Source organism: Drosophila teissieri, chromosome 2L (genome assembly GCF_016746235.2).
Source record: "Drosophila teissieri strain GT53w chromosome 2L, Prin_Dtei_1.1, whole genome shotgun sequence".
In the NCBI taxonomy this organism is placed as follows: domain Eukaryota; kingdom Metazoa; phylum Arthropoda; class Insecta; order Diptera; family Drosophilidae; genus Drosophila; species Drosophila teissieri.
The window spans coordinates 10,540,691-10,566,196 of NC_053029.1; the positions used below are offsets into that span (position 1 = coordinate 10,540,691).

Below are 25,506 nucleotides of genomic sequence, written 5' to 3' on the forward strand. Positions count from 1 at the left end.
AACCACTCGAACTAAATTGAAATATCCTGGCTTGGCAACAATTCTTGAACTCCAAGAAATCCCATTTCCGATTTCAGTTTAGTTTGTGCCCCGCAACATAAAATTCCACTGGGGGCTATCAACCTGCTAATTTGTGCTGAGTGTCATTTGTTTTGTGAATGATTTTTCGCAAACAGTGTCTAAAAATAGTGTCGCAACATGTGAATGGCGCGAGCCACTGATAAAGCTGCTCCAATCTGGGATCAGAGCCCACCAAAAAAAAAAGATGCCAGGCAGTGACTAAAAAAAACAGCAATTGCTGGCGAAAATAAATTTAGAAGCTGACCAACAGGGCGGCCGTGGAGCAACAACAAACAAACAAAAGAATAATTATTTATGGGCGTGTAAACAATTTGATTGATTCGAGCCAAGCGATTCGAATTTCGAATCGACGAGGAAAGCAGTAAACAACGGCTGCCTTGTGTTTTAGCCAGTCGAATAATTAAATACAGATCTTGAACTGTGTATACTTTCTTCTCCATCGCATTATGTCATACCCATTAATTGAGCGTTTTTCGTACATTTCTTCAAAGTGTGGTTAGCACATGATCTTGGAGTGACAAACCATGGGCTTGAATGGAACAATACTTGATAGATACACGAGGCTTGTGAATGGTGTCCCCAAAAGTTAGATGCAATCTATGTACATAGTCAGGCTCACTGGCTCACTGGCTTATTGTGAAAACCCAGTGACCTCCCTGGGAATTGTGACTTTGAGGCGATCACGTTTTCTGCATCGTAGAACCCGGCACGTTCCTTCCTTTTTCGGAACAGCTCATCGAGAGTGCGAATAAACATGAATCGAAGCCAAGGCAGAACGTTCGATTTCCATTACGATTTCGAGTGCAAAATCAATTTGCGTCAATTGCAAGAGATTAGCCTCGCTCTAGTTTTGCTAAGTAAAAAAAAGTCGCAAGCTAACGACCACATAAATCACCGCCAGATGATAATAAATACGGCCCAAGATGAGACAATCAGCTCTCCACGGGGGGGCTGCCTGGAAACAAGAATCCGATCCGTTCGATGGATGACTCTGCTCCAGCTTATCGCAAACCAATTGAGTTTACTTAGGCGGAACACCCAAAAATAGCCCGCCTGCTTCTTTCAGGGCCACGTCAGTCGGTTAAAATGGGGTTACAGATTCAGATACGAGAGCCGCAGATACAGTTGCAGTCCACCTTGTCTTTACCGTTGCGTGACGCAAATCGCGCGAAATGAGCCACAGCCACATATATGTATGTATATATACATATATGTAGGTATATATATCCCATCAAATGCACCAAAATAACCCGAGCCAGAACTTCAAGCTCCCAGCTTCCAGCTCCCGAGCTGAGGGCGAGTGCATCTGTCCCGGATCGTTTGAGCCCAGCAAGTGATTCCGCTGAACTCCGGCGGGTAAGCTTATCTGCTCCCGACATCGCAACCATAATTGAGTAATATATAGTGGCAGACATCGGGAGACATCGCCTGCCGGGCACGTGGCATGCAAATGAGCGGCGAAATGCCGGCGGAATATCATTAGAGAGATTTGGCAACCTTGGCAACGATTTGAAAACAAAAACCCAACCGCAGATAATTAAAACCATGCGAACCCCAATTCTGGGGAAAATTTATGGCGCTTACATTTCCATTGAATTCAAATATTTGTCCATATTTCCTAGTAAATAATTACAGGGAAAATATTTATCAACCGCTTCTCAGCGTTTTGGGTTGGAAATTTCGACTTTTATGGCCGGTGGGGCTTTTCCACTGAGCAATATGCTTTATAACACGATTTGATCCTATGTCAATCTTATGACTTGATATCCCTAGAATCCCCAAAAGTATGTGACACATATATTTATGTTGTATATGTAGAACTTGTGTAAAAGCAAACATTCTAGTAAGGAAGGACTTTAAGTTCAAACAATGTATCACCAAAGGTAAATGTTAAACCTAATAATCTTAATAGCCTTTGTATGAATACGAGTATACTTTCTATTTTCCTACAATCCATTCTGATTCTGAGGTTTCATTGGCTTATACCCACTAATAGTAGGCCTTATCTTTATAATAACAACCGCGTTCTTTTTGAACTTTCGACGACTGCATTTAGAAATCAAGATCCTCAAATCAGAATGGGCTTATCGCCATTTGAGATAGCTTTCAATCTGACACATTAATGGCTTAAACGCTCGTAGGCAGGTTAAAAGTAGAAATGTGTGAGAATGCGATTACGAATCGGGGAAATCAAAATCCAACAGATTGCCAATCAGCTGACAAAAGTACGATTATAGAATGGGGAAAAGCCCTAAATTTGATACATATTTGGTAGCCGAACCGAGGCAAGTGTCCCATCGCAAAATTGGAGCCACAATGACACATGAAATTCGCCCAGGTGACACGAGCAGAATATTTGAGCACCGTAATTGTGGGCGGTGGGTGGATGTGAGTGGGTAAATAATAATACGCTCATTAGCAAGCCAATGCAAACTGAAAAACAATAACAATAATGGGGAGGAGCGAGTAGGAAGTTCACATAATAATACTCGTATATTTGCCGCAAACAATTTCCTATTCAAATTTGCCGAGCTTATCGGCTGTGTAGTTCAGTAGCAAGTTGCGCATAGACAAATAAGTGCGAGTATGTGGATAATTGTTTTTTCAGTTGGGGGTGTGAAGGTAACCGAACAATTGATATTGATACATTGCCGCGATTACGTCTAAGTACACACGGATATCGAGGTGAAAGGCCTACGCCCACTTCCCATGACCTTTGATAATCGAAGGCGCTAATAATTAGTGATTCTGATAAGGATGATTGGGCAGAGAACAGATAAAGGCGTGGTACTGACTGATAAGAAGATGTAATGCAGACAGCTAATGACTTCTAGCTTGGATATAAATAATGTGTACCTCAGCTAAATAGACTAGTTCAACATAGCTCCTTTACTGATTTAGCTCCTTTACAATTCCAAGTAGCCATGTCTGATGTTCCAGTGGAGGATTCACCAACTCGCTTTTATCTAGTTAACTTTGAGGATTACTTGAGGCCCAAACAACCAAGCAAATGTCAGCCTCTGCAGCGGTTTGAGAAGCCAAATGGAAGATCTACTAATCTATATAGGAACCTAAATCGATTAAAGATTATCAGGTGGTATAATAGTGCGTCGAAACGATTTGAACAGTTGCCACTGCCCAAGTTCCTTGGATTCCTGCGAGCCCGTAATGATGACGGCCTGTGTATGCGGAAGACGGGATTTGAGATCTACTGCGAGATGGCCAGCATACATGGCTTTCACATTTTTGTGGGAGCCAGGACTTGGCAACGGATCCTTTGGTGGCTCCTCATCTGTAATGCGGTGCTGCTCTCATTTATCCTAGTGATCATGTCACTTTCCATGTCCAAGGAAACGCCCACAATTCGCTTCATAGACACCATGATGAAACCCACGGCGAAAGTGCCCTTTCCTGCAGTCACCATTTGCGGATTTAACACAATTTCTATGGAAAGGTTACAGAATAAGGAATGGGTGACCGCTACTTTAATAGAACAAGTAAGCAAAAGAAATGCGAGTTGGTTAGAACTTCTGGAGGATTCAGCATTACCGATCTGTCCACAAATAAGAAGCTGTCAGTGGGACAACCGAATGGTAAACTGCCTGGATAAACTGCAGCCCATTTGGACTCTGGACCAAAGACTGTGCTGCACTTTTAATTACAATCAGCAGCTCTTCAGCTCCCATTTGGGAGTTAGTTTTGTTCTGAGATCCAAAGATACTGAACTTCAAAGTTCGAAGTCAGCTGGCTATGAGGTGCTCATACACGAATCCCACGAAATGCCCAATGGAGCAACACCAAGGCTTTTAGTGCCAAATGGTTCAGATAATCACATAATGCTGAGACCATTTGTCAATCGATTCACGACAAATCTGGAGGGCTTATCTTCGCAGAAAAGAGTTTGCTATTTTCCAAAGGAGCGACGTCTTATATCTTCTGATGTCTATAACCAAATAAACTGTCAGGCTGAATGTCGCAGCGAAAATACCCTAAAATCATGTGGTTGTGTGCCTCCAAAATTACCTGTTGAAAAAAGCTGGCTCATTTGCGACCTAAAGCAAATGCAGTGTGTAATAGATTTTGGTAAGAGCTGCATATTTACGGAACTATAACGATATCTCGGTGTTTACAGATCACGATGAGATCATCAGCGGAGAACAAAAGAATTGCGATTGCCTTCCGCCATGTGAATTCAATCGCTATGAATTCCAGAGTGATATACGACTTATAAAGGGAATTATTAGTAATACTCGTAGTATTGTTGGCACAAGGTAATCTTTATATCTTTATTTGTTTATTTGAATGTACACCATAAAAATGATTAAGCAGTAATGGGAAATAATCCATATGGTGTTATTGTTAAGACTTTAAGATATAATAAAAATGTAGGAAAGATTTTACATCAAAAGGGGGATGATAGTGATGAGCTAGTGGTATTGCCAGTAGGATAAAGTAATCATTACATTCCTGTTCCTTTCGGTTAATTATTAAATAAGTTTTTATTTTTCAAAAACTTGTATCAATTGATATTGTTATTAATACTCTAGCAATCATGAGCGCGCAAATGAGGTCCGTGTCCGTGTCTACTACGACTCGGCAATTGCGGAGGAGCTGCTCCTGGACGTGTACGAAAACTGGATGACATTCATAGGCAAGTATACTAATGACCTACAAGGTTGCTACTCCAAGTGACACTCATAGAGGAATCCATTTTGGGGGCAGGAACCTTTGGCGGCATAACCGGACTATTTATGGGCTGCAGTTTCGTTTCGGTCTTCGAGCTGGTTTTCTTTTCGTGTGTGCGACCCACATGCAACTGGCTGACCAGAAAACAGATACTTTGGCGACGTCGAAGGAACCAGAGGGTGGGAAACGCGGAGGCGAGGTCATTAGGGAGGGCTAATTAGGAGCTGTCCTAATTACCTTGACATCGCCCAAGTCACAGTTGAACTCAAGTGTTCAGCCTGAAGCGATGGCGTTCAAGAAGCGGCGCATCTTCGACTTGCGCCATGTGCAGGCCCAACAGATGGCCACCACCACCAGTCGCAGACGCAGTCATCCCATCCACAACCAATCACCCCAGCCCATCCATCCGCAGCATCGTTTTCACCAAATCGCAGAATGGTTCACCGAGAACATGCGCAACTACTGCGAGACCACTTCGCTCCACGGATTCAGTTACATCACCCGGCAGGACATCAGTCGCCACGAGCGTTGGTTCTGGCTGGTGGTTGTGATCCTGGCCATCATCACCTCCATTGTTCTGGTGGTGGTGTCCTGGTACTGGAGCCAGGAAACCCCAACGGTGACCGTTATCGAGAGCTCGCACTTCCCCACCTGGAACATCCCGTTTCCGGCCGTCACCATATGCAACTTCAATAAGATATCGAGGAGCAAGGCTCTTACCTTGCTGGAGCAAATGTGAGTTTACTTAAAGGAGCTAAAGCAAGTGTGAAAACTTTTGGTTACTATATACTAAAATTTAGATCTTTACCATGTGAAAGTGTGCACTAGATTTACCTTCCAAATCCTTTGCAGGCAAGTTCCGGCTGGAGTCAACAGATCCGAGCTGCACAACCTCTTCAATCTGACACTGTTGCCCGTGGATAATATGATAAGCAATAGTTCGCTGCAGATCTACGATCGGATTCTGAGCCTTAATAACCTTACGCTTACAAGACTTACCCAGCAATTGTCGCCGGACTGCATCGAAATGATCTCCAGCTGCATTTGGAAAGGGATTAATACGCGATGCGACAGCCTCTTCCAACGCATTGATACCATGGAGGGGCAGTGCTGTACTTTCAACTACTTCGGCGGTATCACCAACAACTTTCCAGAGTAAGATTAAATCATTTAATCATTTAAATGACTGTATGAAACGCCTTTTCCTGAGCAGGAAAATAGCGTACCAGGTGCCAAAGCGGCCATATCGCGTTACGGGTTGCGGCTATCCCACGGGTCTCTCGGTGCTGCTCAACCCCATGATATCGGACTACTACGGAACCTTCTTCAGTGGCTACGGCTTCCGGCTGCTGCTCCACGACGCCTATAACTTTCCGGATGAGAACTCGGAGACCAAGGTGGTCACCACCACGAGGGAGAGCTTCGTGAGAATAAATCCGGAGTCCACCTACGCCACCAACGATATTCGCCGCATGGATCTCTCGCTGAGGAACTGCCTCTTTGGCAGCGAGCGCAGCATGCATGGCCTCAGGCGCTACTCCTTCATCAACTGCATGTTCGAGTGCCGGGTCCGGATGACGGTGGAGCAATGTGGCTGTCTTCCGCCGTACGTTTACAACAACGACAGCTTGAAAGTTTGCGGTGTGCTGCAAACCAACTGCATGATTCGAAGCAAAAGTAAGTAGAAATTTCGATTGAGTTGCTAGTTAGTTATATCTATTGGATATTTAGGAAACTTTTCCCATGCGCTGGCCAACTTGAATTTCTCGCTGTCAATTGTCCGGGAGACGGATAGCTTTCCCTGCGGATGTCTGCCGGACTGCCAGTCGAATCATTATGTTTCTGAGAGTACTACGGGCCGACTGGACATCAGCTACTTTGCCAACCGGCCTACGTTCAAGTATTATAGCTTAAAACCTCTAACTAAATCGTGTATCTAAATACGTTATTTGTTTATTTCATGAATCGCGTTTTCCCGAACAGCAATGCCACAGACATGATACTACTCCATGTGTTCTTCAGCGACCTAATGAGCACCAGATATCGAACGGACATCTTTCAGAACTGGCTGTCCGCCTTGGGTATACTAACCACTATACAATGCAAGTTTGACTATTGATTAGCATACTTTCTTTGACAGCTTCATTCGGCGGCTTGCTGGGACTAATTATGGGATTCAGCATAGTGACGGCGTTCGAGTTCATTTACTTCCTTACCTTTAGGCCAGTTTTCAACTACATCAACCGGGGTGACTAGAGTGCCAGCTCCCAGCCAACTTCGCACACCCCATTGCACTCCACTTGACACACTTTCATTAGAGCTCTGATTGATGAGCAGCAGCTAGCACTATAAATCGCCTGAACTCGAGCACTCTTCAAACACAATGGCTCGAGTGGAGGAGTCCCACTATCGGCGCTTGTTCCGCGAGTTCCTCCGCCAGAGTTACATCAATGGCCTGCATCCGTTCCTCTATCATTCACCCGTTCGATATGCCAAGTGAGTTAAGAGGGCACATACTAAAGGCTTAGAGCCTCAGTGAAGTGGTTAGCTAAATGTGCTTTGAATTCCGATTAATCTGTATATCTCTGTATTCGAGAAAAACCATCGTAGACTGAGATAAACTAAACAAACTAAGCAAATGTGTATATAATTTGTATCTGGTGGATACCTCTTTAAGGAATGTATCTTCTTGCGAAAGCAGTTGGCCTTATACCAGTATCTAGAGCTACCCATCTCCCACTTGCAGAGCTGTCTGGCTGGCACTGCTCACCGCCATCATGGTGTACACCCACATCGTGATCGCGGACCTCATCCTGGAGTACCTGGTGCAGCCCACCGAGATCCACATGGCCCCCGACCTGGTGCATGTGGCCAACAGCCCCTTTCCGGCGGTTGGGGTGTGCACCTCCAACAAAATCAGTGGACGCCTGCTTCGTGGTTATGCCGAAAAGCTGTGAGTAACTTTATTAGAGTCGATTAGTCGAAGTAGCCCAGGCTCTTGACCTCGGTGGCCATGGCCACGATGGAGTCGAGCAGCTCCTCGCTGGCGGGAACGATCTGCTCGGCGGGTAGCTTGAATCCGGTGAAGTAGGACTTCGACGAGGGACGCAGCTCATAGCAGAAGGCCATGCGCACACCCTGGGTTCCGTAGGCCCAGTCCACACTGGCACCAGCTGCGGGATAGATGGCATCGTAGATGTTGCCTCCAGTGTACTTGGTGCCGTAGCGCTTGTTCACGGCGGCAATGGAGGCGTTAAAGACCTTCTCAAAGTCGGCCACGTTGTCGGGCAGATCGGCGGTGTGTCCATAGGGATACAGCAGGTACTGGGAGTAGGCGTGCAGGGAGAGGTACAGCTGCACCTTGCCCTCCAGTCCTTCAATGAACTTCGACAGGGACAGGGTCTCGATCTCGGAGAAGGCGGACGGTCCGGCGTAGGTGTCGGAGCAGGCACTGCTGCTGGCGCCCACCTCGTTCCAGTGGAAGCCCCAGTTCCTGTTGGGATCGGCACCGAAGCAGCTGCCGTAGGGAGTGCGGGTCTTGCGCCACAATCGGTCCGTGGTGTGGGTGTAGACATAGCCATCGGGATTGGCGTGGGGCAGAACGTACCAGGTGTAGTTCTCGGCCAGCTCCTTGATGGACTCCACCTCGGAGGTCAGCAGCTGGTTGATGATGTAGGTGGCGGCAGCAGGAGCGATCCACTCGCGGGCATGGATACCGGCCTCCAGGAAGATGCCGGGCTTCTCCTTGCCGTTCTTTTTGGCACCTCCCTTGGTGATCTTAACGCCGAGGATGGAGCGTCCCTGGTAGGTCTTGCCGCCCTCAATGAGGGTGACCACGCCGGGATTCTGCTGGGCCAGGGTCTGGAGCCAGACATAGGTGTCGTCGAGTTCGTAGTACTGGGCCCAGTTGTAGGCCTTGGTGGCACGTCCCTTGATGGCGACCTTCTCGTCGATCTCGTCCAGAGACTTCTGCACATCGCGCGACTGCAGCTCGTACTTGATCTCCGACTTGCCCATGATCTCCAGGAAGTCGGGCACCTTGTGGGGAGCCACCACGATCTGGATATCGGCACCCACGAGATGGACTCCATCCAGGAACATAATGGAGTCGCTGGATCCCTCCAGGTCCTTCAGCACCGCCAGTTGCTGGGCACTCTCCGAGTTCACCTTGTACATGCGGTAGTTGTCATAGCGAACACGCTCGGCGCTCACGGATGCGGTGGCCACGATGGCCAGCAGGGCGAATAGAAGGCACTTGGTCAGCGACATGGTTGTCGTTGGTTTGAGCCAACACCGTGTAAACCACTTCCTTTTATAGGCCCGCGATAAGAACTTCAACAATTCACTAGCTGAATCTAATTTACGGTCCGCGACTGCCTTTGACAATTGCTTGGGCAGTAAATATTGAAGTAATCGGTGTACAACATTATCGCCGTCTTAACGGCTGGGCCTTTAAATCACTTTAATTCCCGACCTGCTCTCGCTTCACGACGTCTTGAGCTCTTCAGGAACTGACATTTCGTCAGCCAATAATCCCATAGGCTGCTCATCAAATTGGAAGTGTGGGAGACAGTGTTGAGATCTTAGTTTAATTGTACCAAATATTTAATAGAATTTCAACTTATTCGTTATATATAAAACCCCTTTTTAGTATTACTAATATCTGCTCGAAATTACAAGCTCGTGGCTTTTGTTTATATTCTATGTTTGAATAGTAATTCTGTGCAGTCATTCAGCAAACTACCATTCCAGACTGTGAAATTGATAATATTTAATCAAATCATTATTATCATTATTCTACTGAAAATTTACTGAGCGAACTTGGACTTTTCATCTTATCAGCTTGTTCAAGTTATCTTTTAAATCAAAATTCGGTTACGTTTAGTTCTTTCAGAAGCAACAGATATTTTCATGCATATCTTATCAGCAATGCATCGTAAGCTCTATCTGCTACTCAATTTTGTAACCCTCGATTTGAGCAGCAGCCCTAATCATTTCCACCAACGAATCTGTGGTCTCTTGACCCGTTGGTATTATTTGGGAGGCGGGGAGTCTAAAGCCTGTCCAGAAACTGGAGCCAGAGGGTCGTAGCTCGTAGGTGAAGGAGTACTTGACGTTGAGCACCCCATAAGCCCAATCCATACTGGAACCAGCTGCCGGATAGATGGCATCGTAGACATTTCCCCCCGTATACCGTGTTCCGTAACGACGCTTCATTGCACCCACGGCTGCATTGAAGATCTGCTCCAACTGCCGATGATTTTCCGGCAGTGCGGATGTGTGTCCATACGGATAGAGCAACAACTGGGAGAAGGAGTGCAGCGCGAGGTACATGAACATGGGTTCCGGCACCGACTTCAGATACTGAGAAAGAGTCTCAACCTCGGGCTCGGAGAACGCCATGGGTCCAGCATACGACTCCGAGCACGGATCGGAGCTAGCACCCACCTCGCGCCAGTGGAAGTCCCAGTTTCGGTTGGGATCCGTGCCAACGCAGTTCTTGTCCTGCGGACTCCTTGTCTTGCGCCACATGCGATTCTAAAGGGAACATGAGAAATTCCTTATTGGAAATGTGCTGCAACACCAATTTACATGCTTACCGTTTTGTGGGTGTAGACAAATCCGTCTGGATTGGCATGGGGCAGTATGTACCACACATAGGATCTGGCTAGACTCATGATCTCCTGCTGCTGGGAGGACAGCAGCTCGTTAGCAAAGTAGGTGGCTGTGGCAGGACCTATCCATTCCCTAGCATGCATTCCCGCCTCCAAGAATATCGATTGCTTTCCAGCTCTGCCGTCGTTATGGTTAATCCTCAGGCCCAGAAGCTCACGACCCTCGTAACTCCGACCCGCCACGAATACACTGACGATATCCGGATATTTCCCCTCCAGATTCTGCATCCACCGATGCGTGTCGTTCAGTTCGTGGTATTCACTCCAAGAGTAGTCATCACTTCGGCGATTCGCATCCGCAACGGGCTCTATGTCCACGGATAGACTCGTTTGGGCATTCGCGTCGATGAGTTCAGGGGAGAGATCCAAGTCTTTGACGAGTTTGAGAAAGGCTCCATTGAAGCCGGGCGCCACTAGAAAATCCGTGGGCCCAAGATGCAGATTGTTTAGTACCACAGCATCCTCGCTATTGGCCTCCAAAGATCGCAGTCCCTGCAGTTGGTTCGCCTTCACTGGGTTCACTCTATAGACCTTGTAGTTGTCGAACCTCCGGCGTTCAGCCAAGCAAAAAGTAAGAATGTTAACCGACAGAAGCACCAGCAGAAGCTTCATATTGGCACTAGTCCAGGGTTAGTCTTGCTCCGGGCCTTTTATACCTTTTATACCCCACCCGAGTGCAGTGAGGCATACTAATTTCTGATTGTAACACACCACGCCTCCTCCCATAGATTCCATCACCAGGGCAACTCCTCTCTGCAGGCGGTGGCCCTAGATCTGGACGATATAGCCGATCGCCTGCTGGTGCTGGCTCAGTTCTACCTGAACCCCCTCGAATCCGATCACGAACGTTGGAATGCCTCGGAGCTGGATCGACTGCATCGGCTGCTCGTCGATTACCACAACGGCGGTGGTTACTCGGTGCGCGATATACTGAGGGACTTGTCGCCCGCTTGCGGGGATCTGGTGATTAGGGGCATTGTCTTCGGGGCGCCCGTCAACACCAGTCAACTGTTCCTCAAGAGACCAACATCGTCGAATGTGTGCTGCATATTTAACTATCGACGGCCCAGCTATTCCCAATTTCTGTAAGTGTAACTACGTGATATTGCTATAATATGATAAACCTAACATTAAAGTTTAATAGCACCAAGCGAGCTGAGGACGACTCCGAAATGAGAGATGTTCCAAGGGTTGTCTTCGAATCGAATTCCATTTTGAACAGCGTCCAATTTGTGCTGCAGGATACTCCGAAGGAAGATATCACAAACACCTTTCACTCCAATAACGCTTTTCATGTAAGCAGAGAGGTTATTATTATGTCTTATTTTTAAGACATCCTTGTCTGATGTTGTTATCCTTAGCTCACAATATTCCCCCAAGAGGACTATGCCACCATTCAGTCTACGACTTTGGGAGAGGTTCTGGTGGATCACAACAGCATTGTGGAGATTCCCATCCAGCCGATGTTCTTTAGCTCGGGCGAAGGGGTTCGCGGAGTCCCGCCCCACATACGACGTTGTTACTATCCCGAAGAAGGCATGCGATTGCTGAACCAGTTAGTACCCATCCTAGCTAATCCATCCAATCCCTGGTGAACCTCCCCTTACAGATCATACTACTCCCTGGACGAGTGCCTCCTGGTCTGCCGCATGAAGAGCATGATCGATCACTGCGGCTGCGTATCGCCGCCCATGGTGGGCAGTTCCATGGATTTCGACTACTGCATGCTGCCCGATCTACCCTGCCTTATGAGATGGAAGAGCATTTGGTATGGCTACAGTGACTTCGCCTACCTGCAGAACAACGAGGAGATCTTGGCCCAGAGGAAATGCGAGCACTGTTTGCCCACCTGCAACGGAGTTAGCATGAGTATCACCACCAACGTGGCTCCCTTGAGGCGAACTTATAATAGCACTGGTTACTTTACCGGTTTACTGTATGCGATGTGCCACAATTACTTTGCTAGATAATGAATATTAAATATTTTAGAAAGGGACTGACCAACGAGCGACCATTAGCCATAATAAAGCTCTTCTTTAAACTGCGCTTTGCCCAAGCCACAAAATCCCAAATGGTCAGCAGTTGGGTTGTTCTGCTAAGTAAGTACAATAAATAACTACTATGTGTATTAACATAGTTACATACTTTAGATCGTTTTGGAGGCATTCTCTCGCTCATGTACGGTTTCAGCATAGTCAGTTACATAGAGATCCTGTACTATCTCACAGGAAAAGGGTTTGTCTACATATACCGCTCATTCTTAGATAATGAGCCTAAGAATCTCAACTTCTCCCTTTACTGGCGTGAGCTTATGCCCAAGACCCGAAGAAATCTGCCAAGACAAGAATAGCTTTGAGAATAACCTCAATCCGCTTATATTCTGAGCATAATACACTGTATTTATAATTCGGTTCGCGCATGCTCACAAAAAATCAACAATAGAATGAACTTATATCAAAAACCGTATATAATGCAAGCAATACATCGCCGAAAATCGGTCACCATCCGGATCCGCATCCCACTAATAGTCGTCGCCTCGGGAAACGATTTCTTTGCAGGTGGGTCGCAGCATAATGGTGTGTTCGTACTGAGCCGTATAGCAGCCCTTAATGTCGCACAATGGCGGATAGGCTTCCACAATGCCCTTGTCGCACAGATCCTTGAGAGCCATCTGGTACTTTGAGGCACCGGCGCGGTCCAGCCAGCGCTTGCAGAAGGCCAGGGTGCCAAAGTTTTTGTTGATGGTGCCAAGCAGCTGCTTGGATGACTGCAGGCGCAACGGCACAAACGGCAGATCAAAGTTCTTCATGTAATGCGAGCAGTCCATGTCGTCATGGACCAGACCGCGACCCGTCGAACCGAAGGTCTCAATGGCGTAGAATTCATCCTCCTCCATGCGAGTGGACTCGCCACCTTTCACAATGGGCACCGTTTTTCCAGCATGAATGCCTGAGAAATACATTTTAGACTTCATTAAGTTTCTGCACAGACCACAATAAATTTAAACATTAAAAATAATAACGAAATGACTATAAGCATACAATTTTGAATTTGGATATTATAGATTTTTGCTTACGGTACGGGCTGATGGAGTGTCCATTTAAGTTGCGAATGGCCTTGATGGGATATGTTTTGCCGTCCAGCTCGATCTCGTATGACTCCATGACCTCCTGGATGGCGGCGCCAATGTCGCATAGGCGGACATCGATGCCCGCCTCCTTGATGCCCGTGTTGGTGGCCTCCTTGACGGCCTGCAGCAACTTGTCGTACTTGTTGTTGAAGGTCAACGTGAAGGCGCAATCAATGATCCGCCCCTTGATGTGGGTGCCAAAATCAATCTTGCACACATCGTCGTACTGCAGCACGGTGGGGTCCCCGGCATTGGGAGTGTAGTGGGCGGCGCAGTGGTTAAGAGAGCAACCAGTCGGGAAGGCCAAACCTGCCTCCAGGCCATTCTCGCCTATCAAACGACGAGCAGTGTTCTCCAGCTCCTCGCAGATTTGGATCATGGTCATGCCCGGCTTAATGTAGCGCTGCATATACTGGCGCGTCTGGCGATGGGCCTCAGCCGCCTGGCGCAACTCCTGGTAGATGTCCGTGTTGATGCGGTCCAGTGCACGCTTCTCCTCCGATGTGAAGCGGTCCTTGGCCGTGCGGTCGTCCGGCAGATCCTTGGGCGTGGGGTGCTCCACGATCTCGCCCTCGGGGAAGTTGCCGTCCGGATAAAGCTTGGCAATGGGTATGGTGGGCGGATCAGTCTGACCGCTCTTCTTGCCCTTGTTCCCCTTCTTCTTTGCCGGCTGAGCGGCCGGAGTTGCCGGTTTGGCATCTCCGTTTGTGGTGAGTTCCTCGTCGACGCCTTCTCCAGTGGCCTTTTTAGCTGCCGCTTCTGTGGGCAAGTGGGTAGGTCAGTGGGTGGTGGGTGGTTGTGCAGAGAGGTTCGTGCAATTGCAATTACCACAGTGCACTGCTCGCATGAGGTCACTCACCTTGGCGGAGCTTCTTGTTGTTCGGCTTGGGCTTCTTTTGTTTCTTGACCTCCTCACCAATCTCGGGCGTTGCCGCCTCCACATTTAGGGTCTCGATTGCGGACATTTTGCAGTGCCTTGGTTGCTGGCTAAACGATTAAATAAACGAAAATCTAGCGCGCACTCTTGCCTGGCGATGGCGATGCGGAGAAAAGAACAAAAACACGAGGTGTCAGAGGCCAGTGCTGGATAACGGATGGTGGACTATCGGAACCAGTGATATTCAATTTCAGCGACCGTGCTTTTGTACTAAACTCAATTGGAAATTTACATAATTTGTACTTAATTACCAAATCACTAAAATGAGTTTAATGAGTATTATATTTGTATATACTTTTTATTTATAAAAAAAGTCAAAGCCACCTCAGAAACTTTTCTATAATTTAACATCATTATTAATACATATATATTTTACCCGATATTTCGGAATATCTTCATCTACTCTGTATCACCGAAACTGAACTTTTAAGTGTTGCAAAACACGAATGTGGTACGACTGTAGCCCTGGTTGATTTTGTTTATAATTCTCTGGTGCTTTCCTAATTCCATTCAAATGGACGAAATCCTGTTTCCCACGCAGCAGAAAAGCAATTCCTTGAGCGACGGCGACGATGTCGACCTTAAATTCTTCCAAACGGCCACTGGAGAGCGGAAAGACAGCGAGACCTCGGATCCGGGAAACGATGCGGATCGTGATGGCAAAGATGCGGACGGGGACAACGACAACAAGAACACGGACGGAGATGGTGACTCTGGCGAGCCGGCACACAAAAAGCTCAAGACCAAAAAAGAACTGGAGGAGGAGGAGCGCGAACGAATGCAGTAAGTGAGCTTAAAGGGAATACCATCTCATACCTTTTAAAACTCTTTTTATTCACCTTCAGGGTTCTCGTGTCCAACTTTACGGAGGAACAGCTGGATCGCTACGAAATGTATCGTCGCTCAGCCTTTCCCAAGGCCGCCGTCAAGCGTCTGATGCAAACTATCACCGGCTGTTCCGTGTCCCAGAACGTTGTGATAGCCATGTCCGGCATTGCCAAGGTCTTCGTCGGTGAGGTAGTGGAGGAGGCTCTCGACGTGATGGAGGCCCAAGGGGAATCAGGTGCCCTGCAGCCCAAATTCATACGAGAGGCAGTGCGTCGTCTTAGGACCAAGGATCGGATGCCCATAGGCCGATACCAGCAGCCCTATTTCAGACTGAACTAGCGAGTCGTGGAATTCAGAATATAGTTTGTAAGACTGTTAGTCAATAATAAATATTTGTATAAACAAAAAAAAGTAAATAAATATAAAGATTTCTCTACCAAGTTAACCAAGTACTTTTAAAGCGAACTCAGAAAAAAGGAACTTCCAACCCTATAAATAAATTTCAAAGCTTATTTTTATAAGGAAATTTATTTTTCTTAAATGTTTTTTGACAGGTCCGTATGGCGTTAAACCTTCATCTACATCAATTTTATGTAGCTTATTTACTTTCAATGTTATTTAATTAATCCAGTCATTAAGTAGATATTATGTAGTTATCATCCCATTTGTTTTACAGTAGAATACGCATCCGTTTACAAAAGCATCTTTATTGAGTGGGATCGCTAAATGAATGTGTTCCGAAGTTATTCCAATCGCCGGGCCTCGGCTTGCATGGTCTGCAGTACGATGTGTGGCACCAGGTGTGTGGAGGCGTAGTTCAGGGGCACAGTGGCCAATGGCGCTGAGCCGTCGGATGGGAAGTTGAGCTCCTGGGCCATGGGCATATCCCTGTCGATGACATCCTGGGCGATCAAGGTCTTGGTCTCCTCGTACTCCATGCCCGCCTCTGGCTTGGCGCCCATCAAGAGTTTACCGCGCTGCACACCCATGTACTGGGTGGCCTTGGCATTCAAAGGCAACTGACCGCAGGTGTCGGCGTGCACCTTGCGATGGGCCTGCAAGTTCGAGATGCAAGTGAAGCGCTTGCCGCAGTTATTGCACAGAAAACGCTTAATGCCTGTGTGCACGGTCATGTGGGTGAGCAGACTCTCCCTGTACGGATACTCCTTGGGACACAGGTGACACTTGTACGGCTTGTAGTCCGTGTGCCGCGTCTTCAAGTGCGACTTGTATTGCGCCTTCACCTTGAATGTCTTGCCGCACTTGTCGCACTGGTACGGAGTGTCTGCTTTGTGAAGGAGCATGTGCGTCTTGAGAATACTGCGAAAAGGAAAATACGTTATTAAAATTGCTTGAAAAAACATTCCAACTCAAATAGTCGTTACACCAATTGGTTTCTTACCCAGCGGTGGACAAATGCTTGCCGCAAACGCTGCAGCCGTAGAGCGGTAGGCGGCCACAGTCAGAACGAACGTGGTCAGAGAGCGAGGTGCGTCCGGTAAACTTCTTGCCGCATTTGTCGCAGATGAGGTTACGCTGCTGGCTGCGCGGCTCCTTCTTCGAGTGGAAATTGCGTTCGTGGTTCTTGAGACTGTCGTGGCCAGTCATGTACTTGTCGCATTTTTCGCAGTACAGCAGTTCCTTGTGCTGGGCCCGAGCATGCTCTGTAGCCTGTTCCTTTGTGGCGAAGAACAGGTTGCAGTAGCATGGGCACTTGAAAGTCAGCTTGCCATCTTCGCCATGCACCTTCATGTGGGTGACCAAGCGCTTCTCCACCAAATAGATCTTGCTGCATATGGGACACTTAAAGACCTCCTCGTCCAGCTTAGCATGGACGTCCACGTCCTTAAAGATCTCTTTCATTTCTGCCTCATTTAACTTGTGGTCGTCGCGCAAATGCTTCTCGTAGGGCTTCCGGATGTGGTAGATTTTTACGCAGTGAGGACACTTCCAGGATTTCTCCATCTTATTGATCATCTTAAGGCGCTCCTTTAGCTCCTTTTTGCTGATCTTAGCTACGCGTTTTGGTGTACCCGATGAATCGTCAGGCGAGGGCGATCTAGGTGCGTTTCGCTTGCGATACTTTCTCTTTACCACTGGTATCTTTTCCTTTGGCGGTCTGCCTCGCTTTCTTGGGCCAGGAGGTCTATCCATTTGATGACCCCTTAGGGCTAAGACATCTTCTTCCGCAACCTCCACAAGCGGCACGGCCGCAATCTCGTCCAATATACCAGCGCCCTGCTCCACCTTCAAACTCTCGAAGGGCTTTAAGCCATCACCCTCATTGAGCAGCACATCCAGCAGCTTATCCTTTTCGTTGCTGAAGATGTCGGTGCTTTCGGTCTTCACATACATGCTGGCGTCCTGGTACTCGAAATCCTCTTCGTCAAAGGCCTCCACCTTGACCATAGCCGGCGGAGGGAGCTGGAATCCGGATGCATCCGCATCGTCCTCACTGTTGTTGGGTTCGAAGTCGGGACACTCGTCGCCCGAGTCCGAGTTCTGGCTCTCCTGCTTGAGCTTCGTCTTCAGTCGACTGGCCAGAGGAATGTCATCATCGCTATCTTCCGATTCATCGGTGGTGGTATCTTCATCATCATCATCATCAGAGTCCCTCTTTCTGCCCTTCTTGCGGAAGGTCTTTCGTTTCTTCATCCCATCAGATGAGCCGGGAGAATCGTACTCCGGCTGACCACAGGTGTCGGGACGACTACGTCGATGCTTGGATAGATTAGATTCGCTAGAAAAGCGGGTGTAGCAGCACTTGCACTCCATTGGTCGGGACTCCTCCTAAGGAAGGGAAAATAATATTATTTTCCAAACGGTGCCACTATTTTTGTTCTACTCACCCTCGGCAGCTTTTCCTCGCCACACTTGGTCCTGCAGTGGCGACGGTATGCCTCCTGGTACTTGTACTCCGCCCCGCACTTCTCGCAAACGAAGGGTTTTCGCTCCTGGCCAGCTACCGCGCCGGTGACTCCGTGCTCATCCTTTGCGTGCTGGGTCAGCTCCTCCTCGTGACAAAACCGAGCATCGCAGTGGCGGCACTCGAAGCCGCCCGGCGGCTGGTGCTTCTTCACGTGCTTCACATATCCGGCCAGGGAGACCAGCGCCTTGTTACACACCGGGCAGTGCAGCTTGGGTATTCCGTCGGTGGTGATCTCCACCAGGAGTTTGGTGGCTGCTGCCGCCGCACTGCTGCTTGGAGCCATCGACTCGGTTTCTGTGAATGGGAAATGGAGATTAGAGAGTGGAGGGGCAAACGTAAACAAATGCAAATTTGATTTTCAGTTGGTTTGGGTTTGTATGCGCCTACCAGGGCTGGATCTTTCAAATGCACTTATCACAATATTATTGTACTTATATTTATTAAAGGGTTTAATACAGCGGAATATATATTTTGTACAATATAATATGTAAATCAAGGCAGTTCTAGTGGATTTCCTTTTTTCCTATTTTTTTGTTTTGATTCTTACTGAGCAAAATATCGGTCTTTTGGTTGCTTTAATTTTTATTTACGGCTTTTCTGATAAATGTTTGATTGAATGAAATGATAAGTAAAGTTGCACATCTTATAAATATAAGAGGGGCACCATAATGTTTTTAATTTGTATTTTTCAATTTTGCATTTTTAAATATACAAAATAAACAGGTTCATTTTTATGCATATATAAACATTCAATTACGTTCAGTTGCACATAAATTGTAGGAAAACAATATTATAATTGCAACGGTCACAACATATTTTAGTGCCATAAAATGAATGTATTCATTGGTCTCCTTTAAGACCAACTATCGGTTGCGAGCCCTTTGTTCGATACTCAATTCGTTCTTGCAACCACCACCACCGCCACCTCCAACAACAACAATAACAACGACGGCAGCCGATTAGCGACGCTGCGCTGCAGCCCTGGTGGCGTTGCGTTCGCCGAGTCGGTGGGCGAGTGACGGGACAGGCGGGGCAGGTAGGCAGGACAGCGACTTGAAGTGCGCGCATCACGCACAAATGCTCCTAGTTGGCCTGCATCGGCTGTACCCCGAAACGGGGCTCCACCTTAACCCCCCGATATCGGGCGATTCACGTCTACATATCTACACCTACACACACCATACACCACACACCATGTACACCGCATATACCATATTACACTGTATAAACCGTATACACCTACCCATATCGGTTCGGTCGAGTGGTGCTTCCTTGGACTTGGATTGTGGGCCCTGTTCTGCTTCTGCTCTCTCCACTCCTCTCAACGACGACTCTCCGAGATTCTCAGACACCGCTGAGGGGTCAGACAAATACAAATGTCTCGCTAATGATGGCTTCGCCTGATTCCGATTTCGAGTTGTTCGATTTGGGCTTTGGGTGCTGCGGAACACTTGGTTTTGCGCCGATTGCAGCTCGCCGCATTTTCACTCACACTATTATTCGGCTATTATTGTTTGTTGTGGTCGGGCCGAGCACTGCGAAAAATATTAACAACTCTTAAGTACACTTTAAAAAATGAAAAAACGCCAATGCGCTGCTGGCGAGTAAATTATTTTTCTTTGTGCAGCTCGAGGGTGGCAATGCAGCCCTGGTCGCAGCGCTCATTTGAGCGGCGGAACTGGTTCGCCCACAGCATTGCCCCGAACCAGTTCGACACGATTCTACTCGTTTATTTTTGATTCTCTGCCTTTAAACTGGTGGCGCCATTTCCCCTCCGCGGTTTGAAACTTTGAAAAAATAATTTTAAGTTTCCTTTAGCATAACTAAATGTTAATGAAAATACAGCTGTAGAATAATGCACAAAGGAACCGGATTTGCCTGTATCTTGTTATACTACTTACTCGCCGATTAGATACACAAATTTTGTTCACTGCACAACGAGAGAGCCCGCATTGCAGGGTTGCATTGGGCGATTCTGGGCGGGCAATTTCAAATTGAAATTTAACAGATACTTCATGCGATGCCATGGGCAGTTTGGTTGTCATACACAAATTTCTTAAAAAATATATTTTAAATATAATTTATGGCTCAATAATAATAATAACTAATAATGGCTTAGAGAAACTAAGACATAATTTTCTTTAAAATTTCTAGTGCACTTTTGCTTCTCAACTCTTAAACAAAATTTCAAATTTTGTTGTACAGATTCATATTTGGTGATCAATATATATGATCTGTATATATGTACATATATGTATTTCCTGAATATAAGCATTAAAATTTATAAAGATTTAGTTTATAAGAAAAATTTGGGTATTTTATTTTTATTTATTTTATAAGCCATTAGCCATTTTTCATTAACAAAAAATTGGTATCTATTTGTCTACTAGAACATAAACAAACCATGGGTTCCATAATCAAACTATTAATGTTAGCATTTCTAGAGCCTTGTCTTCGTGTCCTAATTGGAATTGTTTTTTCCGTGTTGAACTCTGACCGTGCCCAATTTAGACCTTTGCCAGCCGTTTGCTATTGATACCCAAATCCCCCAGCCCAGCGCCCAAATACCCGATTGTGCCATCTAAGTGCTCGAAGGCCATCGAGTACTCTATTTTGATTTGGGGGCGATTACATTCAGGAAATTTACACTCATGCAGTTTATTGGGCTCGAAGCTGATTACAATTCTGTGCCGGCAATTTAACCCAACCCCCTAGCAACCCACCAAAGGTGACGTCAATGTCGGTGTTGGCCCGTGTGGGTGTGCGAGTGTGTGTGTGTGTGTGAGATATGTGTTGTTTATTTGCATGCATATGGGAGCAAACAAATGCAGAAGGTCAATGCTGAAAGAGTGGCTTTAAGAAGAGGCACAATGTGATAAACAACATGTAAAACAGTAGACTTTATAGAACAGCAATGTGTATATTTTGATTTCCGGAAGGAGATGGTAAAGATGGTGCTAGCCTGAAATTGTGCCAGCAAAATCAACACACAAGTTGCACAGCAACAACTTAATCAATTCTGCCACTGGTCCTGCAAGTCCTGCCATCCACGCCGCTTATTGTGTTTGTTTATTATGCAAATTTGCATTAATTTTTCGTAAGCCGCACACGTGATCCTGCAGCAGCAGCAACAACACTCCTGTGTGTTTGCGTGTGTGCAGCAGTTGCAACTGTTGCTGCCTCCGTTTTGGGCTTCAAAATTGCTTTCGAGCGCAAATCGTCGGCAAATTTCATTAAAAATGCATATATACACACGCTGTTGTGTGTGAATGCCCCCCCTATCCACACTCTCCTGCCTTTTGACCCCTGCCAATGACTCTCTTAGTTCGCCTGCCACGTCCTCCCTTGAGATTAGTCAGCAGCAAGGACATTTCGGAATCTTTTGTTTTATAAATAGCCCCCACTTGATAGACAATTAAAAATGTAACTTGCTTTCGGCAAGAACAAGTCTATCAATAGATGGGATTAAATGCATGCATTGTAGAGAAAGGGCGGAAGCTCCCCTTTAAGCTGTCCCCTTTTCCCCTCCAGGTGGGGATTTCTCTGCACTTCCTTACCCTCTACCCTTTCTGTCACTGCCACGTAAGTTAGCCTTAAGAAAAGTTTTCATCCTCACATGTCTAAGCACTTTGTGCAAATTGTTAACGTTGCTGCTGCGTCCTTCTACGCACAGGGGCAACAACAAGAACAACAACATTACGCGCAACATGAGTAAAAAAGCAACATCAGCAACAGCCTCGGTGGCAACAAAGGCAACAGCAACAACCACAGCAGCTAGAATGTGGCAACAAAGACTTCAGGTTATTGCATGCATTTTAATTAGTAGACAAGCCAAGTGGGTTGCCACGATACATGTACATACGAGTATATGCACATATATTACTTTATAGCCCCGACATAGGCACATCCTCGCATATATGTATGTATGCATATAAATGCAGATCTAAGAAGAGTCCGAATTGCCTTCCCATGGGTAAGGCAATGAGTTCCGGAACAATCGAATAATCAGAGTTGGAAAAGGACAACTGAATGCAAAAGAAATACTAAAGGTTCATTTATAAAGAAAGCTGGAGTGAAAGGTTACAGACTCTCACAGAATTTCCGATGCACAAATGTCACATATTGCAGAGAAAGGCATGTTGCAGGAATATTCAGAAGAAAATTGTTTCAAATCGGAGAAAAAAGTAAAAGCTCAACGCAAAAATTAGATGACAAGGATTTAGAGAATAAAATAGAAGGAATACCTGTTATACAGAAATATAAAATGAAAAAAATTTAAAAATTCAAAAGGAAAATATATTTATTGAACTCAATATGTAAATTGCTTTAAACTAACAAAGAAACTATACGAAACTATTTACATAACAATCAACATAATTGATAAAAGCATGAACTGTATGAATACGAAATTTCTGTTTCGATAAGGGCGCGAGAAACATGTTTGCCAAATTTATCTAACGAAAGCCAAATGATATATGGTTTTGGGAAAACCCTGTCAATTTGTGAAAGCGAACTATTCACGCGGCATAAGGATAAAGGGTACGAGATGGAAAGAATTCGGTTCAAGACTAGATGGCATAGATACTTTTCCAGCGATAAAAAGGACATGTGCATAAACAAATCTGGGCTCATCAGCGTCACAAACAAGACAATGATATATGGATCCGGGTAAACCTTTGTCAATTTATATAAGCAAGCGGTTCGGCTGGATTCGCACATGGCCCGTCGGTACGTCGGTCCGTCGGTCCGTGGACCATATCTCAGAGTCCTTTCGCTAGGATGGGACAGTCCGCAGAGCTGTAAGTGCGGACTTCAGCTGCGGGCTTCCTCTCAATCTATCATTCTGCCCTCGCTGGTGGCCCTGCAACACCCACTTTCCACCCACTTGCCACCCACAACCACCCACAACCACCCATAACAACCCACCCACCGCCATCACGTTCTGTGCTAGTTTCTTGTATTTATTTTTAAATTGTCTCACACACACACATGCCCGCACAGAAACACACACAACAGCAGGGACTCACACACACACACACACACACATTGAATTTCATGGCGGTCCTGCACTCACATCTACCGTACAGGACGACAACTCATGTTCGTATTGGTTCGGTGAGCGTCCCTTGCCCACATCTCCTTCGATTTCTCGCAGTGTGTGAGTTTGTCTACATAAACGCGAAAAAGCAAATACAAGTGGGATTGCGACTATGGGTTACCCTCGGCTTGCTTTTCTATCAATAATGGGTTCAAACACGTGAACTTCCTATAATAAATAACTACCTATTATTATATATATAAAACTATTATTTTATAAGCACTAAGATTGACGTTCAGTTAGGTTATTTTATTAAACATATTTATTCAAGAACTTCCCGCTGAACATTTCAAATAATTTTTCTTTCCAGAAGATGATGCGATCCTTCCAAATTTTCCAATCCGTACAAAATACAACTAAATGTCATAAAGTTATATTACGGTCAACCAAATGAATGCTTACTACTGACGAAATCAACAGCAATTGTATACGCCTTTAGCTGGAGAAGGACTACTGGGTGTAAGACACAAAAAAATCTGTGTAAGCTCGCATCTGTGGGGCCACCGAGCTCCCCACGCGTCCCTGCATGTGTGCGTGAGTGTTTGAGGGTGTGTGTGCGTGTGTGTTTGTGCCACGCTTTCCATGTGTGCGTGTTTGTATGTAAATGTCCTTGAGTGCTTGACGGATGACATTCATAAACGTCACTTCAATTACCTCCACGCGCCAACGCCAGTGACTGTGCCACCTCATTCCTGGGCGAACCGATCCCTCACCCCCTCCCCAACCGGAATTTACCCTGCCCCTGCACCGCCCCCTCCCCGCACCCGATGGCCTGACACCCATTTACCGCGAAAGTTGTGAAAAGTCAGTCAGCCAAAAATTAAAGCACTTTCTACTTTTCCGGTCTCTGGTTTACTTATTCTTGTTTCAGTCATTGAAGAATTTCCTCCACTTTCTGGATTTTTGCGAACTTGCAGATTGTGGGGCAGCACTAACTCATCAATTGGATAACTGTCACATGATTTATTTGTACTTAATAGTATAGTTTCCACCGAAATGGTGTTATATCTGGAACAACTATGCGATTAGTAGGTTAATATGTTTTCTTTAAAGAACAATTCTGTGATATGGTATCCTTTTCTGTACCCTTATTTCTATACCCGTTGCTCGTAGAGTAAAAGGGTATACCCGATCCATTGAGAAGTATGTATCAGGGATAAAGAAGCTTTTCCGACCCTATAAAGTATATATTCTTGATCAGATCTTTCCATGTCCATCTGTCTGTCCGTCCGTATGATCGTCGTGATCTCTGAAACTATAAAAGCTAAGTTAAGATTCTTTTTTGTTAGCTTTCTTAGAAAATGGTCCAATAATTGTCAGATGAAAACTAATCAGGGTTCAGAAGTAGCTTGCTAATAACTTTTTTCACTAAAAAAGGATTCTTTCTAATGGCATGACAAGAAAATTAATATTACAACAACTAGATTCTTCCTAGAAGCTTCCTTAACTTTAACTCGACTGAACTCTTTTGAAAGCTACAACCAACACATCCCTTCAGTTCAACAAATCGAGGGTTCCTGCAATGAGTTGCCAGGAATTTTAGCTCGCACCTTCGGTTTTTGGCCCAAAAACTTTCTGTCCTGTGAAACTTTTCAGATCAATCGCTCAATGCAAAACCGAAAAGTCCTCCTAATTCGTTCTGAAAACCTGATCTTGATTCATGGTCTGGCATTGATTTTCTCTCAACAGCCTCAAAAAGGGGGCGGAGGGGGCGGGGCCACAAACATTTGCGGCATTCGCCGTCGCTCTCTATGTGTGTGTGTGCATGTGTACGTGTATTGGTATCTGCGAGTGTGCGTGTGCCTGTGTGTTTGTTTCGGTTTCCTTCACTTACACTTGTCCTTACAAATTTGTCCTTTTCTCAAATGTGAAAAGACGCATAATGTCCTTTTTACTCGCCCTTCTCTTCCGTTCAGCCCTCTCTTCTGGCTTGAGCCTCGGTGCTCCCAGCATTGCCCTCTTTTCCTTTCCCTTCCCCCTTGCCCCTGGGCTCCTAGCCCCTGTACCCCTCCCCAGATCCCTGGCTTTTGTTACTACTGCGTTATACCCTTTCAAAGGTCCTTTTCCCTACGCACATCATCTTCTAACGCCATCCTATATTCAAAATAAATATTTAAGTAAACTGTTTTACATTTAGTGATT

General features: G+C 46.1%; 8 protein-coding genes across 8 annotated transcripts; 4 read left to right on the forward strand and 4 right to left on the reverse strand.

Annotated features, from left to right (window-relative positions):
* Positions 1-3,005: 3,005 nt before the first annotated feature.
* LOC122626446 (pickpocket protein 11) lies at positions 3,006-4,988 on the forward strand. The gene is made up of 4 exons (XM_043806718.1): positions 3,006-4,164; positions 4,214-4,352; positions 4,629-4,732; positions 4,804-4,988. The coding sequence occupies exons 1-4, from the start codon at positions 3,006-3,008 to the stop codon at positions 4,986-4,988; spliced, it is 1,587 nt and encodes a 528-aa protein (XP_043662653.1).
* A 65-nt stretch (positions 4,989-5,053) lies between these two features.
* Positions 5,054-7,056, forward strand: LOC122626445 (sodium channel protein Nach). Its single transcript, XM_043806717.1, has 6 exons — positions 5,054-5,502; positions 5,620-5,922; positions 5,981-6,444; positions 6,499-6,667; positions 6,751-6,848; positions 6,908-7,056. The coding sequence occupies exons 1-6, from the start codon at positions 5,054-5,056 to the stop codon at positions 7,021-7,023; spliced, it is 1,599 nt and encodes a 532-aa protein (XP_043662652.1). The 3' UTR covers positions 7,024-7,056.
* A 94-nt stretch (positions 7,057-7,150) lies between these two features.
* On the forward strand, positions 7,151-12,792 carry LOC122625742 (sodium channel protein Nach). The gene is made up of 8 exons (XM_043805810.1): positions 7,151-7,263; positions 7,514-7,720; positions 11,171-11,527; positions 11,587-11,737; positions 11,804-11,997; positions 12,052-12,378; positions 12,432-12,541; positions 12,593-12,792. Exons 1-8 carry the CDS (start codon positions 7,151-7,153, stop codon positions 12,790-12,792), a joined length of 1,659 nt encoding a protein of 552 aa, XP_043661745.1.
* LOC122625750 (zinc carboxypeptidase A 1) lies at positions 7,699-9,058 on the reverse strand. The gene has a single exon (XM_043805814.1). The coding sequence runs from the start codon at positions 9,034-9,036 to the stop codon at positions 7,744-7,746; it is 1,293 nt and encodes a 430-aa protein (XP_043661749.1). The 5' UTR covers positions 9,037-9,058; the 3' UTR covers positions 7,699-7,743.
* On the reverse strand, positions 9,718-11,060 carry LOC122625762 (zinc carboxypeptidase). The gene is made up of 2 exons (XM_043805817.1): positions 10,368-11,060; positions 9,718-10,305 (listed from the first exon to the last, which is right to left on the reverse strand). The coding sequence occupies exons 1-2, from the start codon at positions 11,052-11,054 to the stop codon at positions 9,718-9,720; spliced, it is 1,275 nt and encodes a 424-aa protein (XP_043661752.1). The 5' UTR covers positions 11,055-11,060.
* A 23-nt stretch (positions 12,793-12,815) lies between the features above and the next one.
* LOC122625774 (methionine aminopeptidase 2) lies at positions 12,816-14,772 on the reverse strand. The gene is made up of 3 exons (XM_043805822.1): positions 14,432-14,772; positions 13,519-14,331; positions 12,816-13,391 (listed from the first exon to the last, which is right to left on the reverse strand). Exons 1-3 carry the CDS (start codon positions 14,535-14,537, stop codon positions 12,964-12,966), a joined length of 1,347 nt encoding a protein of 448 aa, XP_043661757.1. The 5' UTR covers positions 14,538-14,772; the 3' UTR covers positions 12,816-12,963.
* Positions 14,773-14,951: 179 nt separating this feature from the next.
* Positions 14,952-15,782, forward strand: LOC122626364 (transcription initiation factor TFIID subunit 11). The gene is made up of 2 exons (XM_043806600.1): positions 14,952-15,292; positions 15,355-15,782. The coding sequence occupies exons 1-2, from the start codon at positions 15,024-15,026 to the stop codon at positions 15,674-15,676; spliced, it is 591 nt and encodes a 196-aa protein (XP_043662535.1). The 5' UTR covers positions 14,952-15,023; the 3' UTR covers positions 15,677-15,782.
* A 64-nt stretch (positions 15,783-15,846) lies between these two features.
* LOC122615992 (gastrula zinc finger protein xFG20-1) lies at positions 15,847-19,912 on the reverse strand. The gene is made up of 4 exons (XM_043791206.1): positions 19,510-19,912; positions 18,187-18,560; positions 16,740-18,127; positions 15,847-16,657 (listed from the first exon to the last, which is right to left on the reverse strand). The coding sequence occupies exons 1-4, from the start codon at positions 19,511-19,513 to the stop codon at positions 16,081-16,083; spliced, it is 2,343 nt and encodes a 780-aa protein (XP_043647141.1). The 5' UTR covers positions 19,514-19,912; the 3' UTR covers positions 15,847-16,080.
* Between the last annotated feature and the right edge of the window lie 5,594 nt (positions 19,913-25,506).

Bases quoted from the DNA above. Each gene is read 5' to 3' on its own strand.
- LOC122626446 (XM_043806718.1), top strand. From the start codon at position 3,006: ATGTCTGATGTTCCAGTGGAGGATTCACCAACTCGCTTTTATCTAGTT. The intron at 4,353-4,628 runs GTAATCTTTATA...TTAATACTCTAG, and splicing joins CGTAGTATTGTTGGCACAAG to CAATCATGAGCGCGCAAATG. The intron at 4,733-4,803 runs GCAAGTATACTA...TTTTGGGGGCAG, and splicing joins AAACTGGATGACATTCATAG to GAACCTTTGGCGGCATAACC.
- LOC122626445 (XM_043806717.1), top strand. From the start codon at position 5,054: ATGGCGTTCAAGAAGCGGCGCATCTTCGACTTGCGCCATGTGCAGGCC. The intron at 5,503-5,619 runs GTGAGTTTACTT...AATCCTTTGCAG, and splicing joins CTTACCTTGCTGGAGCAAAT to GCAAGTTCCGGCTGGAGTCA. The intron at 6,668-6,750 runs GTATTATAGCTT...TTTCCCGAACAG, and splicing joins GCCAACCGGCCTACGTTCAA to CAATGCCACAGACATGATAC.
- LOC122625742 (XM_043805810.1), top strand. From the start codon at position 7,151: ATGGCTCGAGTGGAGGAGTCCCACTATCGGCGCTTGTTCCGCGAGTTC. The intron at 11,528-11,586 runs GTAAGTGTAACT...AAAGTTTAATAG, and splicing joins CCCAGCTATTCCCAATTTCT to CACCAAGCGAGCTGAGGACG. The intron at 11,998-12,051 runs GTTAGTACCCAT...CTCCCCTTACAG, and splicing joins GGCATGCGATTGCTGAACCA to ATCATACTACTCCCTGGACG.
- LOC122625750 (XM_043805814.1), bottom strand. From the start codon at position 9,036: ATGTCGCTGACCAAGTGCCTTCTATTCGCCCTGCTGGCCATCGTGGCC.
- LOC122625762 (XM_043805817.1), bottom strand. From the start codon at position 11,054: ATGAAGCTTCTGCTGGTGCTTCTGTCGGTTAACATTCTTACTTTTTGC. The intron at 10,306-10,367 runs GTAAGCATGTAA...TGTTCCCTTTAG, and splicing joins TTGTCTACACCCACAAAACG to AATCGCATGTGGCGCAAGAC.
- LOC122625774 (XM_043805822.1), bottom strand. From the start codon at position 14,537: ATGTCCGCAATCGAGACCCTAAATGTGGAGGCGGCAACGCCCGAGATT. The intron at 14,332-14,431 runs GTGAGTGACCTC...ACTTGCCCACAG, and splicing joins CAACAAGAAGCTCCGCCAAG to AAGCGGCAGCTAAAAAGGCC. The intron at 13,392-13,518 runs GTAAGCAAAAAT...TGTATTTCTCAG, and splicing joins ACACTCCATCAGCCCGTACC to GCATTCATGCTGGAAAAACG.
- LOC122626364 (XM_043806600.1), top strand. From the start codon at position 15,024: ATGGACGAAATCCTGTTTCCCACGCAGCAGAAAAGCAATTCCTTGAGC. The intron at 15,293-15,354 runs GTAAGTGAGCTT...ATTCACCTTCAG, and splicing joins GAGGAGCGCGAACGAATGCA to GGTTCTCGTGTCCAACTTTA.
- LOC122615992 (XM_043791206.1), bottom strand. The intron at 18,128-18,186 runs GTGAGTAGAACA...TCCCTTCCTTAG, and splicing joins GCGAGGAAAAGCTGCCGAGG to GAGGAGTCCCGACCAATGGA. The intron at 16,658-16,739 runs GTAAGAAACCAA...TCCTTTTCGCAG, and splicing joins AAGCATTTGTCCACCGCTGG to TATTCTCAAGACGCACATGC.